We start from the raw sequence: 24,551 nt of genomic DNA, 5'->3' as shown, positions 1-24,551 counted from the left end.
TCAAATGTTGTACTAAAGGATATCTGAAATTTGAACATATTTATAAAACTATCTTTTGAAATTCCAATGCATGTACTGAAAAGTCAAAACTGTGACTTTCATCCCTTATATTTTAATTGGTGCATTTCAACCTATTAACTAACTAAACCGGTGCACTAATCATCCATATCCCGATTAAACAATAGGCTAGTGACATCTAGCACCATTCTAGGCCATACAAAAATTCGCCTTACAATCATCCGAGTAATCATACTGTTCATTGAAGCTTATTTTCTCTCTTCTTCCTCACCCCTTACAAAACCACATGGAGCCGATAGAGCCACAATTGTGGCTCCCCCTAAGACTCCTCTGACATTACAGTGGTGGAGCTGGAGCCATCTGAAGCCAAGCCAAACCGAGCCAAACATTACAGTTGCGAGAGATAAGTAGTAGTCGTAGTGCATATGACATTCTTGCGTAAGAATAATGGAATGCGGCCTTTTTTTCATGCAACAAAAGGATTTGATATCTGAAAGGAAAAATTATTGGAGAAATAATATATGAAAAAAGATAGAGGTGTGCGTGCCTGATTGTCCAATTTGTGTGCATTGAAGTTTTTTATTCTCATGTGAATAGAACAGGAAAGAAAGCTTTATGCGTGCCAATTTACATTACATGCGAGCGTGTTACATGAACAATTGAAAATCACCTCCACCTAAAAATTTCTCACCTACTCCTCATTCCTTCTATCTCTCCGTGGAAGAAATATGAACATCAACATCTAGATGATCAGAAAAAAAAACATTGTTTCTAAAAATGTTTCCCCGCGCTTTTTTTTCCACCTCGGATGTGGCTTACCCGCCCGACGTACCCAGGCCAGTCCCCGCCCGGACTAATCGGGTACCCCTCGCCGTCATCCCCGCCGAGCCGCCGCCCGAGATCTCCTCCGCCCTGCTGCCATGGCGGCGCCCTTCGTCGCCTCCCTCCTCGCCGCCTCCCTGGTGCCGTAGGGAAGAAGCGGTGCGAGGGGCCGCGGGTCGCCCATCATCATCTCTGGGTCGAGGGTGGGTGTGCAGGTCTGCTCAGCGTGCGGGTGCATCTGCTTGCGCGACCTGCAGAGGAGCTTCGCCACCGTCCGGTACCTTGGACACGGCGGCCAGTACTCCACCGCCGCTTTCCTGCATGCGTTGTGTAGGCCGGCGGCGCTGTGACGGGACTGCTGGCCACAAGCGACGGACAGGTTGAAGCGTACGTTTTCAAAGCCAATCCGCAGTCGCTGCCCCTACCCACCAGTTGTTTGATGAAATGTCTTGCCTAGACATCTAATCAATTGCATCTTCTGTCTTGGTTTATTTACATTTATGTGGGTCAAGTGACCAACTTGATGATCCTTCGTATATTGCAGAACTAATTGTCTGACCGTAGTACCTGAAAACATTAGACTAGATTGTAGATCGAAGAGTCCAATCTGTCATGTTAGCTTGAAAGCCTGGGAAGAGAAATAAACATGATAGTCTGTTGGTTTGTAGCTAGCTACCTCTACTACTCTATCAATGATATATAAAATGGGTTGGCTGTATATACCATTCTGCTAATTGAGTGAATTGTTGAATTAAATGGGTATATCAGTAATTGAGATGCATTGCTATTATATTTTATTGATAACTTGCTATGCATGTCTTCTGGCATCTACTCGCTTGATGAGACTCTTCTTTTCAGCAATTTGCAGCTAATCTTGCCACAATATAGAATGGACTAGCTAATGAGAGAAACATGGCATAGGATGAAACTATAGAGTGAAAGCTGACAAATGAAATGTGTGTTACCGTTTGTTTTATGAAATCTGTGATACAGTGTGCAACTAATCAGTTTTTCTGTAAGGTGTGCTCTTCAAAAAAATAATTGTATTACACTATTATGTCACGTTGTTGAATTGTATAGGTTAAGGTCGGACATGATGGGGTGGCTCTTATTTCATAAAACAAACGGAAGGTAGCAGCACCATTGGACCTTTTCATGACGTGGGAATTTGTATTGTAATAACGGATTTAGTCACTGCATCCTAAAGACAGTAAGTCCTCTATTGTACCTATTGTTTTTCATCTTGCCAACATAGTACTACTTTGGAATTCGGGAGCCCTTTTAAAATCATAGTAACAACACCATTCGTTGATGCAAATCACATATTCATTCAGCTTCCAACATATGGTTGATAATCACAACGCCCCGTCGCGTGCGTCCTCCTCTTCCTTCCCTGCCCGCCCGCGGCCCACCGTCATGCGTGTCCTCCTCTGCCCGGTCGCCGGCGTGTGCGTCGTCCTCCTCCGCCCGCCTTCGTGCGTCGTCCTCCTCTTCGGATCCAAGGTCTTCCGCACCTCCGGCGGTAGAAGCAGGGGTGGAGGGGGCAAGGGGGGCGGCGGCGCCAAGCCATCTCCCCCTCGCTTCCGCCGTCACCCCCCCCCCCCCCCCCCCCGCTACCTTCTCCTTCACCGGGGTGCCCCTCTCCGCGCGCCACCTCTTCAGGTTCGTCTGCCCCTCCCCCGCTCCCTCCCCTCCTTGGTTCTCCTTCACCGGCGGCACCTTTTGTTTTTGCAATGCAGAGCTCACGCCGGAGCAGAAGGCCGAGCTTGTGATGTCGCTGAAGGTACTCTGACTTCTCTCCGCCTCCTTTCCACTCTCGTTACTTTTTTTTTGTTGCTCTGCGTGGTGCCGGTTTCACCGGAGAGGGCATCTATCTGATTCTGTCTACTCCGTGCTTGTGCAGAACAAGTTGGAGGGGTTGGTCGCGCAGCACATGGATGTGCTCGAGAGTCTCACCCCCAAGGTCCTGAAGCGCGTCAACTTGCTCAGAGATATTCAGGTAATTCAAAGACAATATCATATTTTGTTAACCAGAACGCTATAATTGGGGGGTGGCGGTGGTGGTGTTAATTTGCATCATTATCTGTTGCCCTACTCTGTTTTGTGCATTTGCCAGTAGCCACATCTTATTAATCGTAGATGTTGCGATCCGCATGGATGTCATACAGTTTCTGCAACTCTGCATGTCCGATCGTTGTGATCTGTTGTTTAAGCCACTACAGATTTAACAAAAAAAAGTCCTCAAGGAAACTCTTTATTTTGTTAATTCAACTATTTGTTTCTTTTCTATCAGGGATTGCTTCCTAAGAGCCTATTACAATCCATGTATGTCTCTTTCCTGGCTGGCTGCTTCCGAAGAAGCACATGGGTAAGTCTGCATCTTCCCTGCTAGCTAACTAACCTAAATTCGAAACAGAAGGACATCGTTATGTATCATACCATTTTCATACTGTCCTGAACACTTTGGTGATAAACTGATAATTACCTTGTATCCAAATATAGAAAAGAACAAGCTCTGCAGTTTAACTGATTGTATGACAATGGGGCTTTTGTCTTGCACTCTGATGGAAAATTCTCAGTTGACTTTACGAAGGTAATTATCTCACAATGTTTTCACAAGGTTCTCGGTATCTTATTTCTCCATGGTCATTGATTCACTGGATAACAATAAAAAATCTATCAATGAGAAGCATGGATTCGGTTCCCTGATTAAGTTTGACAAATGCTTTGTCCCAAACAAATTTGCTATCTTGGTAAGATAGCAAAGATGGATGATCCTAGTTAAATACTGTACTTTCTTCACTGAATGTATGTTGTGCCTTGCCAATCTCCTTTTTTTTCTCTTTTGATCACTTAGAATGTGATGGACTCATAGCTAAAAGTACCTGCATTAAAAATCCTAGAATTAACATTAGTTGTAAGCATATTTTACATGTACATCTGATTTCATCTAGCTTGCATGCTGCCTAACTTGGAACAATTATTTGTCTTGCTATAGTTGAGCTGTTTATATGAGTAACAAACAAAAGAGTTGTGTGCTGCTTGTTGCATGGATAAATAAAAGTCAAGACTAGGCAGTCGGTAGTACATGTAAGATTAGCTCACAACTGCAACTCTTATTAACCTGAAAATTGGCTTTATGTTCATATATTCAGTACTAGATATTCTATGTTTTAATCACAGCTGCTGAATACATGTCTGTTCCCAATTGAGATTGAGACATGTAGTCCTATTCATTTTACATCGACATGTAGTTCTATTTATTTTTATTTTCTGCACCTTCTTGCTGACTTTCTACTGCTATAATTAGTATAAGCAATTATACATTTTTCTGTTGTTAACTTTGCTGTTGGTTCAGTTCAGTTTATTTTTATGTTGTTCAGTTTGATGGATCGAAATCTGAACAAGATAGTCTACTTTGCAGATTTTCTCAGCACCAGTTCGAGTAGGAGAAGAGGATGGTGCGGCCCATGTTTTCAAATCGTCTAGTCGAACCTAGTCACCATGGGACCGATCAGACGACTAGTCGCGGTTAGTCGTCGATCAGGCCGATTAGTCGAGCTTAGTCGGTCCTAGTCGTCTGCCTAGTCGTCCTATGTGTCCCAGGACCGATATGGTATATGTACTACATATTACTTAATAAAAAGCAAGTATGAAAGCAACAATAATGGTCGATTTTTCACTTATTTGTGAGAGATGATTTGTGAACTATCCAGAACTCTGTATTCCTGTCCCATAGTTCATATTCCTATCTCTCAGCCTCTATATACCAAAAACCTAATGGGTCACCTTGCCAGCCCATCACCGGCCGAGGCCCACAACTCAAACAGCCTACAAAACAATTTCAAGTCTGATCGTTTTCCAACCTGATCGTGCGACTAGTCGGCGACTAGAAAACTAGTCGCCCAGACCTACTCGGTGTCCCTTATCGGGGTCACCGGACCGATAAGACCGACTAATTGCGATTAGTCGGACGACTAGATAACATGGGTGCGGCACAGCAGCGCGCAGCGGATAGAGGCTGCGCTGCGAACCAGCAATGGGGCATGGCAGTGGCGGCAACACCACAGTTTATCATCCAGCGTTCATCTCCTTCAGATGCCTTCTCTCCAGTAATCTCGTCTCCATCCTCTTCCTTTCCCTTCTCTCGCGGGTTAGGGTTTGATAGTTCTTTTATTTGTATGCCTGGATGGCTGGATCCGGTTCTTGATTCATGATTCTCATGCCTAGATGGCTGAATCCGGTTCTTGATTCATGATTTGAATGGCTGGATATTTCGATTTGGTCTGGTCATTGTGGAGGCGGGGTTTTGGTAGTTTGAATAGAATTTCCTTTTGATTTCCTTATACTGGTTTTGAAGCTTAAAAATTTTTATGTGGAAATGTTGTAAGCAGCAGTGAGTGGCCCCTTTTCAGTTTCTGCATATGCTGACTGAACTGCACTTAAACATGGTATAAAGAATTTCACTGTTCTGATCGAGCTTGACTTGTTAGACAACAATATAACAGCACTCCCAGCAGAGCTGGTATTACCCTCCACCCTTCATTTTTGGTATTTTCTTTCTTGAATCTATCTCCAGATACTGTCCTGTGAAGCATTTGAACTCTACCATAGCACACACTGATTGATAAACAACATGTACTGGCATCAAGTGAAAAATACTTCTCACGGTTGCATGGTTCTCAATCTCACTAAATCTTTTTTCGTGGATGCTTTTCTCTGCAGGGATTGCTTGAGCCTAACCTGCAAGTGTTGAAACTTGATGGGAATCCGCTTATAAGGTAAGAATGTAACCTCGATCTGTGATTTGATTGTACCTACGCTGAATAAAGGTATCTGCCAAGGAGATGTCAGCCCACTCTTGTGAAGGAACGTCAAGGGGTTGGAGCAGGTCGGCGGGATGGAGGGCCTCCATTTTGTTGCACTGGCACGTCGCATAGGAACGCACGAAGTTGGACACCACGGTCCTGTCATTGTCGATGATGAAGTCCAACCGGAGGCGTTGCATCGTTTTCTGGATCCCAATTTGTGTATTATTTAGAAAAAAATGTCTAGGTACCTAATTGGAATAAAAAGGGTTACATATTTGGTGCACCTAATTTGTTAAATTCTATTCCACATTACTAATATATTCCCTGTTTTGTTTGGACCTAATCAAACGAAAGGTCTCTCAATTCTCAGTGGTGTAGTGAAAAGCCTAAAAATGAAAGGTGACCCCCTCTCCACTTATGCTAACCTGTGGGTTCTACTTTTACTTTCATTGTTCATGTGTGTTTACAATGTTGTATGCTAATATTATGTGCGACCAAGTTTGCATAATCAATATAAGGTTTTTCAGAATACATTAGAATCCTTTTAAGATTTCGGTCAGGAATTTCCAGTTACAAATGGATTTTTTTCACCGCCACTAAATGTATAAATGGCACTTTTGAGGCTGAGGTGCCAGTGCTACCAACAGTGGGTGCCAGTGCTAGAACTAGGAAGACTCTGCTTGCTTCAAGAGCAATGAAGGAATTTTGAGCCATGTCAGCACCCTCTTAATTCATTTTGAGATTAGTGAGGGTTGTTGAGAAAACAAACTTGGTCATAACAAGTTGTGTATCAAAGGACATGCGAGGAATCGGCCATGTCGATTATTTTTACTGGAGTTTTAAAAGAGATTTGATTAATAGTCAATCAGCTTCAAAATAGCACAATAGGTGCTAAGGGCAGGCCTTGCAAGGAAACTACTTGGTATAAAATTCAGGTAGTTTAGCACTTATAAGTGGTCTTGTGATTTGGCCAAGCAGGATATCTATGGTGGAAATTTGCAATTTACTATGGCGGATGAGGAATTTAGTGGTTTCTGGTAGATGTGCTTTCTGGCACACGTAGTTTAGCATTAAGATCCTTGTTTACCGCATTTCTTGAAAAACATGTACGTGTTGCACGGGCGAATGCATATCAAGAACATTTTATTCTTACATGTATTCTCTTCTATTGTGTTTAATGGTTGCATGAGATATATGGTCATGTACATATTATTTGTATATCTCGAAATTTTTCATTTTGTAAATTTGTATCGAACAATGTACCTGAATATTGTATCCACAAAAGCTAATGGTAAATGTAGCTATAAATACATATTTATTCTAATATAATGTTTTTACTATACTTTTTTAAAACACGTGGCATCTTACTATATATAGATAGGAAAGAAAACATTTGTTGGAGATAAAATAGGAAGGAAGAAGTAGGTATATGCGATGCTTCATGGACGAATTTGGCTTTAAGAGAAGCTCCACCTTGACACATGAATTTCCATCTGACAAGATATGTGCCAACCATAAAAAATAATTCTTCATGCACCAGATACTTCCAACAAACACAATTAATAATAATTTTTTGAAAGAACAATTAATAATAATATCCCAAAAGATCTTCGGTCCAAAAGAGTGCCGATAAAATCATGCACCAGGGCCTAGTTTAGTTGCGCCCGTAAAGTTTTTGAAATGGAATCTTTGCACATTTGAAATATTAAACATAGACTAATCACAAAACTAATTACAGAATTTATCTGTAAACTACGAGATGAATTTATTAAGACTAATTAATCTGTCATTAGCATATGCGCACTATAGCAATTTAGTATCTAATCATAGCCTAATTAAACTCATTAGATTCGTCTCGTAATTTACAAGCAAACTATGCAATTTATTTTTTATTTCGTTTAGATTTAGTACTCTATGCATGTAAGATTCCCTTTCGATGGAATAGTTTTGGAATTTTGAATTTCGCAACTAAATAAGAATCATATTTTATTTACTTGCATGTAAAGAAAATTTACTCTCCATGTATATCTGCATGTATGGAATCTCCCTAAACATTTTTATACTAAATAAATTCCATTTACTTGTACAGAACATCTTGATAGGTTTCACCTTTATTGAGAAGATTCCCATCAGATTTGAAAAACCCTTGATCCTCCTTTGACGCCACCGGATGTGTTTCCAACTCCAAACTCCAAAATACTAGCGCCGAAGGCCGTCGCTGCCGCCTCGGCAGCCACCAGTCGTACGAGGACGAGGGATCCAATAGCGCCGAGGCCGAAGTGGTCACCGTGAGATTCGGGCAATACGCGATCACCACCACCGTCACGTCCTCCGGCAAGGTCGTGGAGCGCTGGATCACGCAGGTCCTCTCCGCGAACCGCCTCGACGGCACCCGCTACGACATCATCGCCGGGCTAGATGTCGAGTGGCGCCCCAGCTACCGCGGCAAGCAGAACCCCGTAGCCACGCCACCCTGCAGCTCTGCGTGGACCGCCGCTGCCTCATCTTCCAGCTCCTCCATGCCGACTACCTCCCCGCCGCGCTGCACGGGTTCCTCGGCGACCGCACGGTCCGCTTCTTCAGCGTCGGCGTGGATGCGGACGCGGCGCGGCTCAGGGCCGAGGCCGACCACGGCCTGGAGGTGGGCTGGGCGGTAGACCTGCGGGGCTACGCGGAGGAGTACGCGGGCCGCCCGGACTTCCGCCAGGCCGGGCTGCGCGCCATCGCTGCCGCCGTCTTGGGCGTCGACCTCGCGAAGCCGCGCACGGGGTGACCACGGGCCGCTGGGACGCGCGCAGCCTCAGCGACGAGCAGATCATCTATGTAACATCCGAGGTTTTAGAAAAATTGAAATTCCGGAAGCTCCGGGTTCAAAAACCGGAACCTCCGGTTTTACTCTGCTCCGGTGGGCAAAGCACGAATTGCGGCGCTCCGCACGTCGCTACCGCCGCCGGCCATCCTTGTTCCACGTGCCGGCCATCCTCACTCCGCGGACGTCCTTATCCGCTATCTCGCCGCCGGCCTTATTCACCGTGGAGTGCCGTGTTCCGCTTCGCCTTTTCTTCTTCCTTGAGCTCGAGCCGAGCAAAGCCGTGTCGCCGCCGCCCCGTCCGTCCCCGGCCGCGGCTCTCTCCAATTCCTCACGCCCAAGCCTTCCATTCCTCTTCCTCCACCTCTGCCGTGCCTCCCCAAGCCCGGCCGAGCCCTACCCGGCCGGAATCCATCTCGCAGCGGCCGGCCACCATTGGAAGCCGCCGCGAGGAGCTCCGCTGCCGGCCTTGATTCGTCGTCTCCGGTGAGTCGTGGCTCAATTCCTCACAAGGGAAGCATCTCCTCGGTGTAAGGATCGATGGACCAAGAGAGGGGGGTGAATTGGGCCTTTTTTCAAATTTCTAAAACAAAGTAAAGCAACATTAACCTATGCAATACTAGTAAGGCTCAATTCACCAACCGGCTAGCTAGGCAAACTACACAAGCTTACAAAGATACAACTAGAAAAGAAACTAAGCAAGGTAGAGCTAACCTATGATCTCTAAGGTCAAGCACATGAATAATTGCATGAAAGTAAGTGCTTGAAAGTAAAGAGTGGGCAGGAGACAACCGGATTTTTTCCTGTGGTGTCGATGTGTTGGCACACACCCCTAATCCACGTTGTGACACTCACTAAGAGTCTTGTCACCTCCCAAGTCACCGAGACGAGGGCGCTCACTAAGAGTCTCCGTTCACCATCCCGGCGTGGTGGAGCTCAAGCCACGTACAAACTTCTTCGGGCACCCACAATCGTTGGCAAGCTCCAGAAGAAACACCTTCAATCACCAAGATCGCCTAGGTGCTGCCAATCACCAAGAGTAAGAAGCTAGGGCCTTCACTTGAGCAAGAACCGATCACCAAGAACGAATGCACACAAGCTTCTCTCTACTCAAGTCCTTAGTCTTGCTTTTTGAATGATTGAATGAACAAATGTGTGGAAGATGAAGCTCAAGATGGCTCTCAACAATATATGAGTGTATGAATGTTGCCTGGTGTCAAGAGAGTGCAAAATGACCCATTGGAGGGGTATCTATAGGCAGCTCACACGAATAGAGCCGTTGGAGAAAAGCTGCCAAAAAACTGCTTAGCGCCGGTTAATCCGACGTACCTCCAATAGCCAGCGTCGGTTTAACCGATGCATGTAAACTGTCCATTCTGAAAACTAGCCGTTACAACTCGGGCGGATTAACCGACGTATCATCGGTTTAACTGGTGAGTGTAGTTGTCCACTGATCAACTGAAAAACCAAGTCTCTGGACAACTGCACCGACGTTAATTCAAATCCATCGTCGGTTTAACCGGTGAGTACAACTTCTGAAATCCCTGGAAAAACCATCTCACTGGTCAATTGCACCGACGTCTCATTTCAAACAGCGTCGGTTTAACCGGTGTATTGAACTTGAAATGCCCTGGAAAAACCAATTCTGGACTAATGCACCGACATTAATTCAAACAACCTCGGTTTAACCGGTGTATAGAACCTGTCCAGACTCTGCTGACTGCGTTTAACCGACGTATAGAAAAGTGGAAGCGTCGGTTAAACCGGTGTATAGACTTTTTCTGATTTTGCCTTTTCTGATTTGAGTCTTGAGTGAAATCCAAATATTCTTGAGATATAAGTTGAAAACCACTTATTTGAACTTCTAGGAACCTGAGTGAACATAGTGTGCATCCATTTTCAAATGATCATGTCCATGCTCAAGTTACTTGACCTTAACCCCTCTTAATAGTGCGATCACTACAAAACTATAAAACCTATACTAACCTAAGTGTCCTTCTCAACCTTATGACACTTAGGACTAGAAAGATCCTTAGTCTTGACATATATTTGAGTTGAATACCGAGATCGCCTTTTTGTATAACGAAATTGAGGGGCCTCTTTTGACATATGACCAAATGAGCGGTAATGATTCATTAAGCTGCACAAACTCATTAGTCACAATAATGGTTGTCATTAATCACCGAAACATACCTAGAGGGCCTAGATGCTTACAATCTCCCCTTTTTTGGTGATTGATGACAACACAACAATAAACATAACGAGAGAGCGAGAAAGATAAAACAGGATAAACACAAGCAAACTCGAAAAAGGACCAAAGAGCTCAACGGCTCAAATGAAATCCATAGATATGTCTCAAACCACAGCATACTCAAGCGACAAAAGTACATATCCATGAACTAACACCAAATGAGATATAACATCAAAGTCCTGATAACTATGAGCTCTCTCTATCTCTACCCTCCCCCTGACTCCAACTCCCCCTGACTCTCTCTCCCCCTTTGGCATCAAAGCACCAAAAAGGCGAGCTACGGATCCGGCTGTCGTGGTACGGCAAGGAAGCGGTCCGGGTCGTCATCGTCGTCGTCATCATCGGACGGTGAACCCTCGGTGACAGACGGAAGCTGCTGGTCGGAGCTGACTGGGGGTGTAGCTGTCGTCGAGGCTCTCGTGCTAGCACTGCCTGGAAGAGGGTCCATAGATGTGGTAACCGGCTCAGCAGAAGATGTGTCAACATCTGAAGTAGTGAGTGCTGAAGCTGCCGGCTGTGTCGAATGCTGAAGTATGGACTCCTCTCCTCCCCCTGAAAGTAGTGTCTGTGGTACGACGGGGAGAGCGACTGACTGTACTGCCGACAGTGAGTCCTGGAAGAGTGTAGTCGCTGGCAGTGGTGAGAAGAGTGGACGACCGGCAGACCCAAGGAGTGCGGACATCGAGAACGTGGTCTCCGGTGTCACTGTAGTAGCTGGGGCTGCAGTAGGGGCTGGAGCTGGAGTGACTGCAAGCTGAGGTGCTCCAACACCCTGAAGGCCTGGCTGTCCTGGCTGCTGCGGGGCGAGTCTGGTGTGAGTGTACAGTTGTGTGATCATCCAGAACATCGCCATCATGCCCTGCTGCATCTGCTGGAACTGAGCGTCTGTCCTCTGAGAGACTCTGTCGATAAGCCCGACAAAACGCTCCTCGGCTGCAGCACGCTCTCGGGCGGCCTCCCTTTGAATCGCTGCTAGCTGAGCCTCATGGACTCTCCTGGCCTCCTCCTGCGTGATCTGATCCTCTCTCTGCTGAGTGACAAGCTGCTGTAGGAGAGAGGTAAGCTCGGACGGCTGGGTCACCTGGGACTCGGTGACTGTAGCAGCTGCCGGTGACTCTGGAGCTGGCTCTCGGGACCCTCCTGCCTCGTGGTCGTGACTGGTGAGTGCTGCAGGAAAGAACTCGGCATCCTCGGAGGAGTCTGACTCAAGCTCAGACTAGTGTATCTCATCATCTCCTCCGGGAAGCTGTGCCTCGACAGCTAGCAGTGCCTCATCCTCCTGTGCCACTCGAGCCTGTGTCTCAGGTGACAACTATGCCATGGCAGCTCTCTCTGCCTATCTGCCTCTCCTCTGGTCCTGGGGAGCTGTCGGACGGTAAACTGGGAACCGGGGAGCCTCATCCTGACGGTAAACTGCACTGACGGGTGACTCAGCTGGCACAATCATAGAACAGATATAGCTGATCCAGTGAGCATAAGGAAACTAACGTTCAAGGCCCATCCCGTCAGTGATCACATCCTCGATCTCAGCCAAAATGAAGTCAACAATGTCAAAGGGCTCATGAGTGAGGATGTGAAGTAGTAGCAGCTGCTGCAGGCCTGTAAACCCATCTGGGTAGCCACTCCTCGGCAACAACATCCTCCGGAGGGCCATGTGAACTGCGTACACCTCTAGGGTCAGCAAGCTGGGCACTCTGGCATACGATGCTGGAAACGACTGGCGGAAGCACTGAGAGATCGCCTCGTGAGAAGGTGCAATCCCGCCAATTATAGCTCTGCGTGGTGGATCTGCGTCTCCGTATACCATCTCGTGCAGGGAGACATCAACCAAATCAACTCCAAGTATCCCTGCTATCGTCGCCCTCGACAGACCAAAGACCTGGCCTCCAAAAACAAAGTGTACGGCTCTACGCTCGGGAGCGATTCAGGCTGTGGCATAAAACACTCTGACCCAGTCCTCTATATATCTGTTCTGCTCCATCTGAAGTAGCCTGGGCAGACCTCTGAACTGTGCAATGTGCTCTCTAATATCAGCTCCCCCTGCAGCTGTCCTTAGAGAAACCCAGTCAAGCACCCTGTGCGGAAAGATCATGTGCCCCCGCCTCTGGTAGGTCTCGTAGAAGCTGGCCTGAAGAAGCGTCCAGAACCTACGGTCGACCCTGCTGTCATGGGACACGGGGAACCAGTCCTCCTCTCCAACACTCCACCTGAGCCTCTTGACCTTCGCCGCATTGGCCTTGGTCAAGTTCTGGAGCAGTACACCTAGCTCAAGATGCACAACAGTGTCCATACGGAACACTGCACGCTCGGCCTCTAGGGCCTCGGCTCTAGGGGCAGCTGCTGCTGCTGCTGCGGACCTGCGAGGCTCCTGTGGCTGGTGACCTCCTCGCGCCCTCGGTCCAGTGCGACGCTCGGTCGCTGGTGAAGACTCTCCTGTTGGGGACGTCTGCCGAGTGCGGCCAGAACATCGTAGAGTCGGTGACCCCTGTGTACTCTGCCCCTGAGTCTGCTCTGACTGCGCTGCATCTGAATCTGCATCTGAAACCGAGTGATATGACTCTGCAGCTGTCGGCTCTCCCTCAGACGAATCACCCTCGGTCTGCTGTGTAGTGGCCCTGGTGGCCCTGGCACGTCTGACCCTGCCCATACCTCGGCGTCTGCCCCTGCCCCTGGCTGGCTGCTCTCTGATCGCGAACGGGCGAGCACGGCCTGACGCCTGCTCCTCGGCGGCCTTGGCCACCATCTCGGCCCTCTCGGCCTCTCTCTCTGCGCGAGTCCGCTTGCGGACGGGCTTCTCAACCACGACTTCCTTTCCCTTCCTCTTCTCGCGACCCATCTCGATCAGGCAATCTGTCAAACACTTGGCGGGCACAGAGCGAGCGTGTGCTGCGGCTTGCGGCGTGGGGGTGCTGCTGCGTGGACGGCGCTGAGCATGTGGCAGTGATGTGAAGGCACTCGGTGGCGGCGGCGCACAGGTGGCGTGGAAGGCGGTGGTGCATAGGCGGCGCTGGTGCACGGGCGGTGTGGGTGTGCGCGGGCGGCGTGCGAGCGGCGGTGGCGCAGAGTGCGAGCGGCGGCGGCTGCGGGTCGGCGGCGTGGAAGGCGCACAACGCGTGGAGCGCTGATGACGGTGTGCACGGGCGTCGGCGAGGTGTAGCGGCGGCACTAGGGAGGCGGAACGAGCGGCGGCAGCGCGGAGTCGGGAAAACCAGAGGAAGTGAGGTAGGCGTCCGTGGGCAAGACACATATATGACAAGTGGACCCCACTTTTTTTCTTAATGCCGGTTAAATCGATGCTTAGGTTTAGAGCGCCGGTTGATTGCATCGGTGCAGTTCACCCGAGACTCCTGCAGAAATCCATCTGAACGCCGGTTGATCCGACGATATGCATCTTGTACTCGTCGGTTGAACGCTGGTTGATCCGACGATATGCATTTTGTACTCGTTGGTTGAACGCTGCTAACATCGGTTGATTGCTTGGTCTGATCTGTGTTACGTTCACCGGTTGATCCGATGATGTGACTTTTGAATACTCCGGTTGAACGCCTGGTTTGACTGAGCTGAGACAGAAACTTAGTAACGCCGGTTAAACCGATGGGTTAAATCCTTTGAGCGTCGGTTTAACCGGTGAACCCAAAAACCCTTCACTCAGCTCACTCTTCTATGCTAAGTCCAATAAACTTATAAAATTCAACTAAACTCAAGTTAATGGACTTGCATAGGTGACTTTACCCCTCAAAATAAATAGGGTAGCACACTAGCTTAATAGATTTTCTTTTCAACACAGGGAAAAGCCGCAAAGAGAGACAAAGCGCCAAATAAAATGTATGAGCCTTGTTATAGGAATATTGAAGATAGAGAGCTTCAAACTCATTATGACATGACTCACTAGGCAATAACACACCTAATCACTTTGCTCTTTTCACTTTTCATGAATTAAGATCTTGTATATGAAACAAGTCTCATTTTCATCAAGTGATCTCCTTTGTGACCCTTACGCATGCAATGATGGTGCAAGCTACAACCACATGCGAAAGAAGAATAAACATGAAGTGCACATCTATATGACAAGAAATGCATAACAAGAATTTAAGTTCTACTTGTCAAGTTTGAACCCACGGGAAGCTTCTTCATGATGAGTCTTTCTACAAGCCTAGAGGAAAACAAGTGGACCACTACCTCTAGCTATACCCTTGCTCATCACTATCTTACCATGGTTAGACAAGTGTCGTATATGTATGCATTTTTCTATATGACAAGGCAACTTACATGACATTTGCCGCATCTAATACATTAAGCTCATTCCTTAGCCTTACAAAAGTACTCTCGTCTAAAGGTTTTGTGAAAAAATCCGCCAATTGCTCCTCGGATCTCACACCTTGAAGAGATATGTCTCCTTTAGCTTCGTGATCACGCAAGAAGTGATGGTGAATATCAATGTGCTTTGTGCGAGAGTGTTGAACCGGATTCTTGGCAATTTTTACGGCACTTTCATTGTCACAAAAGAGTGGGATCCTATCTAGTATCACACCAAAGTCCAAAAGGGTTTGCTTCATATATAGGATTTGGGCACAACATGCACCGGCCGCTATATATTCCGCTTCCGCGGTGGACAAAGCCACGGAATTTTGCTTCTTACTCGACCAAGAAACTAGAGAACGCCCAAGCAAGTGGCAACCCCCGGAGGTACTCTTGCAATCCACCCGGCTTCCGGTAAAATCTGAATCCGAGTATCCCAAGAGATCTAAGCTAGCGCCTTTGGGGTACCACAAGCCTATGCTAGGGGTGTGCTTGAGATACCGAAGGATCCTATTCACAGCCGAGAGGTGTGATTCCTTTGGGTTTGCTTGAAAGCGGGCACACAAGCACACACTAAACATTATATCGGGCCTAGATGCGGTAAGGTAAAGCAAAGACCCTATCATAGAATGATAGAGGGATTGATCAACCGGTTTACCGTCCACATCCAAGTCGAGATGCCCATTGGTTGCCATGGGTGTCTTGATCGGCTTGCACTCATCCATCTTGAACTTCTTCAAGATATCTTTAGTATACTTTTCTTGATGGATGAATGTTCCTTCCTTCAATTGTTTGACTTGAAAACCAAGGAAGAAGGTCAACTCCCCGATCATGGACATCTCGAATTCCCTAGACATCATGGTAGCAAACTCATGGCTTAGTGAATCATTAGTTGAGCCAAAGATAATATCGTCAACATAAATTTAACAAATGAAAAGATCCCCATTGACGTCTTTTGTGAACAATGTGGTGTCCACCCTCCCGATCTTGAAGCCTTGCATGATTAGGAAGTCACGAAGCCTCTCATACCAAGCCCTTGGAGCTTGCTTGAGCCCATAGAGTGCCTTGTGCAACCTATAAACATGGTTAGGATTCCTTGGATCTTAAAACCCGGGAGGTTGCTCAACATAAACAAGTTCGTTAATAACGTCATTTAAGAATGCACTTTTCACATCTATTTGATATAACTTGATATTGTGATGTGAAGAGTAAGCAAGAAGGATGCGGATAGCTTCAAGTCTTGCGACCGGAGCAAAAGTTTCACCAAAATCCAAACCTTCGACTTGAGAAAACCCTTTTGCCACAAGTCTTGCTTTGTTGCATATCACCACCCCATGTTCATCTTGCTTGTTTCGAAAGACCCACTTAGTGCCGATGATGTTCTTGTCTTTCAGAGGAGCTTCGAGGACCCAAACTTCATTGCGGGTGAAGTTGTTCAATTCTTTTTGCATGACCATCACCCAATCCGAGTCCTCAAGTGCTTCCTCTATGCTAGTGGGTTCAATACAAGAAACAAACGAGTAATATTCGCAAAATGAAGCATGCTTAGAGCGAGTTCTTACTCCCTTGGAAGGACTACCAATTATTTGACCAATTGGATGATCCTTGGAGATGCGACCATGCTTCACTAGCGGTACATGCATGGATGCTTGTTGGGGTGAATCATGAGTGACTTATGCTTGTGGTGGAACATTTTGCTCTTCTTGTTCTTGGACTTGGGGTGTTGGCGTTGGCACACTTTTTTGAGGTTGTGGATCATCCTTTTCTTGATCTTCATCCAGTTGGGGTGCCGTGGAGGTGCTTGGTGTAGATGAGGAAGGTCCTCCCCCTTGATCATTGCCTTCATGCACCTCTTCCGGCTTTATATCCCCAATGGACATCTTCTTCAAAGCTTCATCAATCTCCTCATCACCTACATTGTCATAGCCAACAACCTCCTCTTGGGAGCCATTAGATTCATCAAACTCCACATCACATGTTTCTTCAACTAACCTGGAGGTTTGATTGAATACTCTATATGCTTTGGACTTTGATGCATAACCAAGAAAGAAACCTTCATCACATCTACTCTCAAACTTACCAAGCCTTTTCTTCTTATAAATGAAGCATTTGCAACCAAAGACTCGAAAGTATGATATATTTGGTTTCTTCCCGGTGATGAGCTCATATGGAGTTTTCTTGAGGAGTCGGTGGGGATACACTCGGTTGGATGCATGACACGTCGTATTAATTGCTTCCGCCCAAAACTTCTCGGACGTGCCATAATCATCCAACATTGCTCTTGCTAGAGTGATTAGTGTCTTGTTCTTTCTTTCCACCACTCCATTTTTTTGAGGCGTGTAGGTGGCGGAGAACTAATGCTTGATGCCCTCTTCATCGCACCATTCTTCAATCTTCATATTCTTGAACTCGGTGCCGTTGTCACTCCGGATTTCACAATTGGAGAGTTGTACTCCCTTTGAGCTCTTCTTGCAAATGTCTTGAAGATTTCCGGAGTTTTACCCTTATCGCCTAGAAACATGACCCAAGTATAGCGTGAAAAATCATCAACGATTACTAGGCAATAGAGGTTACCACCAATGCTCTTGTATGTAGTTGGACCAAAGAGATCCATGTGTAGTAGCTCGAGCGGCTTGGAGGTAGACAACATCGTCTTGATGGGATGATGTGTTGCAACTTACTTCCCGGCTTGACATGCTTTACATAGCTTTTTCTTATCAAATGTGATGTCCTTCAAGCCGGTGATCATCCCTCTCTTGTGAGCTTTCTTGAGGTTGCTCATGCCAATATGAGCAATTCTTCTATGCCAAAGCCACCCAAGAGAGGACTTGGTGAAGAGGCATGTGCGCCTCCTCCGGCCCGCTCCGGCCCTGCTCTGCCGCCGAAACACGGCCGTGCCGCCGCTGCGCCATGGTCGCCACATTGAAGTCGAGTCGCGAACGGTCCGGCTCTTTGGAGTGGACTGTCCACCAGTGACCGGCTGAAACCGGAACCACCGGTTTTAGAAACCGGAACTTCCAGTTTTGGCCTGACAAGTGCTTAAAACCGGAACCTCCAGTTTTGTCAGGGTTGCATATCGAAATTATTATCTCGTGTATATCTTTTCGCACATATCATTTCATGCATTTTATTTTATGCATAAGCATAGCATCGCACTAATGCATGCATCACATTCATGCATTATAGTGACCGAATCATCGGAGAACGAACCCGTGGAGCCCACCGAGTCTTTTGAGCCCGAGCCTGGAGTCCCGTTCGCGGTCGAGCCCGAAGCTAGCCGAGGCAAGCAGCTAAGCATAATTCCTTGCACCTATTTAATTTGATTAGTTTAGTTATATCACCGGGTAATGTTGGGTATATATATTATGTATGTATTGCATTCTTGTACCCACTTTGATGCATTGTCCTTCCTTGATTTGTTTATCCATGTCCTTGTCACATGTTAGTCAGTTAATTACTTAAATTGACTAGATGCTTAGCTCTGCTTAGAATACTCATCTGGCCTACTAGAAAGAACAGCTGGAGTATCACATTTACCGGTTACCCTTGATCGCACTGGTTTGGTTTGGTTGTTAGTGAAGTGGTAGTACCGATATTCGAGCGGAATGGTAGGGCCTAGAGAATGAAGTCACATGGGCATAGTCCGCTTGGAATCGATTAAGGACCGAGTTGATGCCATTGGCCTTGAGCACATTTCCGTGCTACCACATATCTACATGGTCATACTGATGGCGCGTTGCGCCCAAACTTTCAGTACGACTAGTGTTTGCTAGTCATCAACTAGTACTACGTGTGCCTACTGATGGCGCGTTGCGCCCAAACTTTCAGTACGGCCAGTGTTTACTAGTCAACGACTAGTACTAAGTGTGCCTACTGACGGTGCGTTGTGCCTAAATTTTCAGTACGACCAGTGTTTACTAGTCATCGACTAGTACTATGTGTGCCTACTGACGGTGCGTTACCCCAAACTTTCAGTACGGCCAGTGTTTACTAGTCATCGACTAGTACTAAATGTGCCTACTGACGGCGCATTGCGCCCAAACTTTCAGTACGGCCGGTGTTTACTAGTTATCGACTAGTACTACGTGTCCCTACTGACGGCGCGTTGCGCCAAAACTTTCAGTACGGCCAGTGTTTACTAGTCATCAACTAGTACTACGTGTGCCTACTAACGGCGCATTGCGCCCAAATTTACAGTACGGTTAGTATTTACTAGTCATCAACTAGTACTACGTGTGCCTACTGATAGCGTATTGTGCCCAAACTTTCAGTACGACCGGTGTTTACTAGTCATCGACTAGTACTACGTGTGCCTACTGACGGCGCATTGCGCCCAAACTTTCAGTACGGACAGTGTTTACTAGTCATCAACTAGTACTACGTGTGCCTGCTGACGACGCATTGCGCCCAAACTTTTAGTATAGCTAGTGTTTACTAGTCATCAACTAGTACTACGTGTGCCTACTGACAGCGTGTTGCGCACAAACTTTCAGTACGGCCAGTGTTTACTAGTCATTGACTAGTATTATGTGTGCCTACTGATAGTGCGTTGTGCCTAAATTTTTAGTACGGCCAGTGTTTACTACTCATCGACTAGTACTATGTGTGCATACTGACAGTGGGTTGCGCTCAAACTTTCAGTACGACCTGTGTTTACTAGTCATCGACTAGTACTACGTGTGCCTACTGACGGCGCGTTGCGCCCAATCATTCAGTACGGCCTGTCTTTTCTCTTCATCGACTAGTACTACGTGTGCCTACTGATGGCGCGTTGCGCCTAAATTTTCATTACGGCCAGTGTTTACTAGTCATCGACTAGTACTATGTGTGCCTACTGACGGCGGCCAAACTTTTGGTACGGCCAGTGTTTACTAGTTATTGACTGGTACTAAGTGTGCCTACTGACGGTGCGTTGTACCCAAACTTTCAGTACGGTCAGTGTTTACTAGTCATCGTCTAGTACTACGTGTGCCTATTGACGGCGTGTTGCACCCAAACTTTCAGTACGGCTAGTGTTTCCTAGTCATCAACTAGTACTATGTGTGCCTACTGATGGCGCATTGCGCTTAAATTTTCAGTACGGCCAGTGTTTACTAGTCATCGACTAGTACTACGTGTGCCTACTGATGGTGCGTTGCGCCTAAATTTTTAGGGCGGCCAGTGTTTACTATTCATCAACTAGTACTACGTGTGCCTACTAACGGTGCGTTGCGCCCAAACTTTCAGTACGACCTGTGTTTACTAGTCATCGACTAGTACTACGTGTGCCTACTGACAGCTCATTGTGTCAGTGTTTACCGCCAAGCCTGCTCAGGGATACCCTTAGCAGTAAGGTTTGTAGGTAGGGATGGATTACTCTGGAACTCTATGGTGCAAGGAACACAAAGATTTAGACAGGGTCGGGCCGCGAGTTGCGTAATACCCTACGTCATGTGTGGTTGTTTGTATTTCCATAGGTGTTGATGTCCTTCGAGGGGGTCCTTGCCCGCCGTTATATATATCCGGGGGGACAGGATTACATGGAAAGTCCTAGCCGAGTATAGTTGGAATCCTACTACAACATAATCAGATAGTTTCCTTTATACTGCAGCTAGTTATACACCTATTCGAGTAGTTACAAGAGAGGTAAGGTACATCTATGAGCTATCCCTTACTCTAGAACATTCTATGCCTATAAGCAGTCCCGCTGCTCCGGGTCTGACAAGCCCCCGAACTCTTCGTAGCTGAGTCCTGTAGGCATCGAGTACTTGGCAGGGCGTCTTCGAGTACTTCGTGTGGTCAGAACATCCTTCTGGTAGCTTCTGGGCCTTCCTTCAGATACGTCTAGTAGTCTTCCAAGTACTTGTGGTTGCTCCAGGGCTGTGAGGTGCTCAAGCCCCGAAACCTTGATCATATATGGTGCGCGAAGTACTCGTGCTCTATATGGAGTAGCCCCCGAGCCTTAGGTGGAATCGCAGAATCAGACTGAGGGGCACTTCAGTCTTTTTCCTTCCTTTATTTTCTAAAAATTTTAAAAAATAAATCTCTGATGCATATATTTCGCAACCCCCGAGCCATGAATTTTAAATCCACCAATTTAGATTTAAGGATCCAAAACTCGTGGCAAACGATCTTATTTTGAAAAACTGCTCAAAAAATTCAACAACCGTTGGTCTTCCAAGTATTCACAGAATTGCCATTTTAGGGTCCTTATTAACCACTGCGGTAATTTTTAGCGTTTTTACCCTTTTGATTCCAGGCCGCCGTCAGTGGGAGATCCAAAACTTCCCAAGCCTTTTTTTCCCAGACCCTCTCATAGCCCCCGAGCCAAGATCATAGCTCATGACGCTGAGATGGCTCCCAAGAAAAACAAGTCCAAGATTGATGAGGAAGAAGTTGCTAATCTTTCCACGGGCTGGCACAAGAGTAAAATGTCTGAAGCAGTCGTGCAAGAATTGGAGAATCTGAAACTGCTGCAGAGTCAGACTGTGATTCAATGGTGTGCAGCTGAAGGAGAGGATTATCTTTTCGAAGGTACTTTCGAAACCGTCATGTTCCGCGATTTCGTGGAACGCGGTATTGCAGTGCCTGTTTCTGAGTTCTTTCATGCTCTTCTTCAGTTCTGGGGAATCCAGTTGCACCATCTGACTCCACAATCTATCTTGCATTTTTCCATATTCACCTATTTTTGCGAAGCTTTCCTTGGCATCCTTCCTCATTTCCATTTTTTCCAGCATTTCTTAATCCTTGTACCCATTCCAAACGCTAGCAAGCCCGCCGTCGTCGGTGGATGCAAGTTAGTACTCCGTCCAGAGACCCGAGACGAGTACTTATCTTATAAACCAGCTGGTAAAGGAGTCGAGTGGAAAAGTTTCTGGTTTCATGTTGGGAACTTTGAATCTCCACTTCCTGAGAGAACCCCTGGCGCCCCTTAAGTCCAAGCATGTTGGTCAAGTACTAGTCCTGGTGGCGGCCAAGTAACATGCCTCCTTGATGCTATTGCAACTTTAAAGAAGAAAGGAATCACCGGAGACCATGTAGTGTTTTCCTTTATGAGCCGTCGGATTCAGCCTCTGCAGCATCGGAAACATCCTGCCTTTAGATATGAGGGCAAAAATGATCCAACCAGATTCTCTCCTAAGTCAATGTCTTGTTCTAAAGTAGTGAGGAGGTGTTGCAAGCTACTCAACAACTTAGACGAGTCTTTAATACTTCCAGCGCTCTTCTGGGCAGGAAACCCTCCCGAGAATTCCTGGGTAAGCATCTTCGAGTACTTGCATGAAAACCCTTTGCTTATTCTGATGAAACCACTTTTTTGCAGAAGAATTATAAAACATGGTACTGCAGTCTTTAGATGATGCCGCCCAATCTTGTGGCGATGATGAAAAGAAGCGGAAAGCTGCACCTGGATCATTGTTGTAGAAGAAAGTGTATCGACTCGACAGTGGCCAGTAAGAATCTTACTTCCTCCATTAGATCCAATTTGTCCTCAACTTTCTTGTGCTGAGTTCAATTTGTTCAGGATTCAATACCTTCCTGAGCATGAGAAAGATCAGGTCCAAAATTTCCATAACTGGGTGCATAGTGACCCAGATACAACTACTCGATCAGCCCCCGAGTCTCCAATAATTGGGTAGATCAAAAGCTCAGTTGCAACATGTCATGAAGCAGGCACCTCCAGGACATCAAAGGAGTCAACCCCCAAAGTAAGGAAATCTATAGTTGCCGAAGAAACCGCCACTGCTGCCGCTGATACTAGTGGGGGTGAGGCTGAAGGGTCAGAGAAATCTACTGTTCGAGTAGTACCCTTCCAGTCGCTCCCTCAGTCTGCCCAGGAGGAGTTGGGAAAGGAACTCTTTGATGATCCGCTGCTGACTGTAGAAAATGTGAAGAAGCTTGCAAACTATATGCAATGAAGCTTCAAATTTACCAAGGTAAGATTTCCACTGTCTTATCTTTGCTGATATCGAGTACTTTATGATATCTGACATATCATTTGTTGTACTTGTAGGATGTTGCTAATCGGTCCTTCTTGAAATCTCAGGCTTTATATTAGACCGTAGATAATCGGAACACCTTGGCTCAAAAGAATGCAGAAATTGCAAAATATCTTGATGAAGCTCTCGCTGCACGGAACAAACTTTATGAAGCTAACCGTGAGCACACACGAGAGCTTTACAAGATGAAGCATCAGATCAAGAGCCTTGAGGAGGAAAAAACCAAGCTCCAAGAACAACTGCAGACTGCCCAAGCCTGTAAGTACTTGAATCTTTGCTTGATAGTACTTTGTCAATAATTGAATAATCACCAAGATGTCCTTGTATCAGGTTCTTTAGGTGATCAAGCTCGACTAGTGGCTGCAGCTCAAGTCATCGTAGATATGGTAGATTCAGAAGGAGGGACGTCAAGTAGTAAACCTTTAGTGGAGTGCTTAGATGAAGCTCCCAAAAAGTTTTTCGACATCATGACGGCCACCTCCAAGAATTATCTGGCACATATGATTGGAGTTGTTAAGTCTTACTAGCCTCAACATAACTTAGCTCCCACAGCTAAAGTAATAGCCGATGATTGCTCTGATGAGGATTTTCAGGGCTATTGTAAAGAATCAGAAGTGATTGCCGAGGAGATCTTGAAGAACTTGGCAGAATAATCTGCTTGTAACAGCTCTTGTAATCTTGTAAAGACTTGTCGTTATATGTATTGCTTTTATCATGGAGTAATCTCTGTAGTTGATCAGTTAGAATGAATCCCGTCAGACTATCCAGATAGAACTGTGTAGAGATATCCATAATCTACTCGAGCGAGCGAGTAGAGTGTCCTAACCAAGGATTGGAGTAATTTCTAAGATAGATCTATTAGGATGAACCCCGTCGGGTTACCCTGTGACAACCCAGGTAATTAAAATGCTAAGCAAGAGAAATTAAATATAGCGTTATGCCTAATTAACCAAGAAAAGTTAAAATAAATGCATGTGTATGTGTGTATGTGCATGTACCTTTAGGTAAAATATATCTTTTATAGGTTTAAATATATTTGTTCACCATCGCCATGAAATGACAAATATAATGCAATGATATACACCCTAGGTGATGTTTAAAATTTTTACAAGAGTAATCAATTTCAAATTTTAAAGTGGTCACATGAAATGATGAAATAATTCAAATCTTTACCAACATGCTTTGAAAATAATTTTCAAACCATAGCTCAAATAAAATTTTGCCCAAAACCAAAGTTGTATAGTTTAAAATGTTGAAAAACTTTCGTGTTCAAGGATTTTCAAGTTGCTACACAAATATTGAAGAAAAATTTGAATTTGAACTCGAATAGGGCAAAAATTCATATTCATTGAACATTTAAATTTAATTCTTAAACTAGGCTTCAAATGAGTTTGTACCTAAAACGAAAGTTGTAGAATTTTGAATTTTGAAAAATTTTCGTATTCAAATTTTTTCGAGTTTCAATTGAAAATTTTGAGAAAAATTAAAGTCAACTCTTTGACTTCTCTCTCTACTCTCTCTGTTCTCTCTCTTCTTCACTCCCCTGCACTCGAGCGCACAGCGCA

At 45.9% G+C, this 24,551-nt stretch overlaps 1 protein-coding gene and 1 pseudogene across 1 annotated transcript; both read left to right on the top strand.

Moving 5' to 3' along the window:
• The first annotated feature begins 2,438 nt into the window (after positions 1-2,438).
• On the top strand, positions 2,439-6,868 carry LOC120674152 (nucleosome assembly protein 1;2-like). The gene is made up of 7 exons (XM_039955287.1): positions 2,439-2,623; positions 2,744-2,839; positions 3,134-3,208; positions 4,265-4,301; positions 4,831-4,952; positions 5,566-5,621; positions 5,695-6,868. Exons 1-7 carry the CDS (start codon positions 2,612-2,614, stop codon positions 5,705-5,707), a joined length of 411 nt encoding a protein of 136 aa, XP_039811221.1. The 5' UTR covers positions 2,439-2,611; the 3' UTR covers positions 5,708-6,868.
• Positions 6,869-6,908: 40 nt separating this feature from the next.
• Positions 6,909-23,045, top strand: LOC120674655 (annotated as a pseudogene).
• Positions 23,046-24,551: the final 1,506 nt, after the last annotated feature.

Source organism: Panicum virgatum, chromosome 5N (assembly GCF_016808335.1).
Source record: "Panicum virgatum strain AP13 chromosome 5N, P.virgatum_v5, whole genome shotgun sequence".
In the NCBI taxonomy this organism is placed as follows: domain Eukaryota; kingdom Viridiplantae; phylum Streptophyta; class Magnoliopsida; order Poales; family Poaceae; genus Panicum; species Panicum virgatum.
This window is presented reverse-complemented; position numbering and strand designations above follow the sequence as displayed.

What these genes read in the sequence shown, in the direction of transcription:
- LOC120674152 (XM_039955287.1), top strand. An exon ending in ACTTGCTCAGAGATATTCAG is followed by an intron (nt 2,840 to 3,133) that starts GTAATTCAAAGA and finishes CTTTTCTATCAG; the next exon opens with GGATTGCTTCCTAAGAGCCT. An exon ending in TCGAGTAGGAGAAGAGGATG is followed by an intron (nt 4,302 to 4,830) that starts GTGCGGCCCATG and finishes TAGATAACATGG; the next exon opens with GTGCGGCACAGCAGCGCGCA.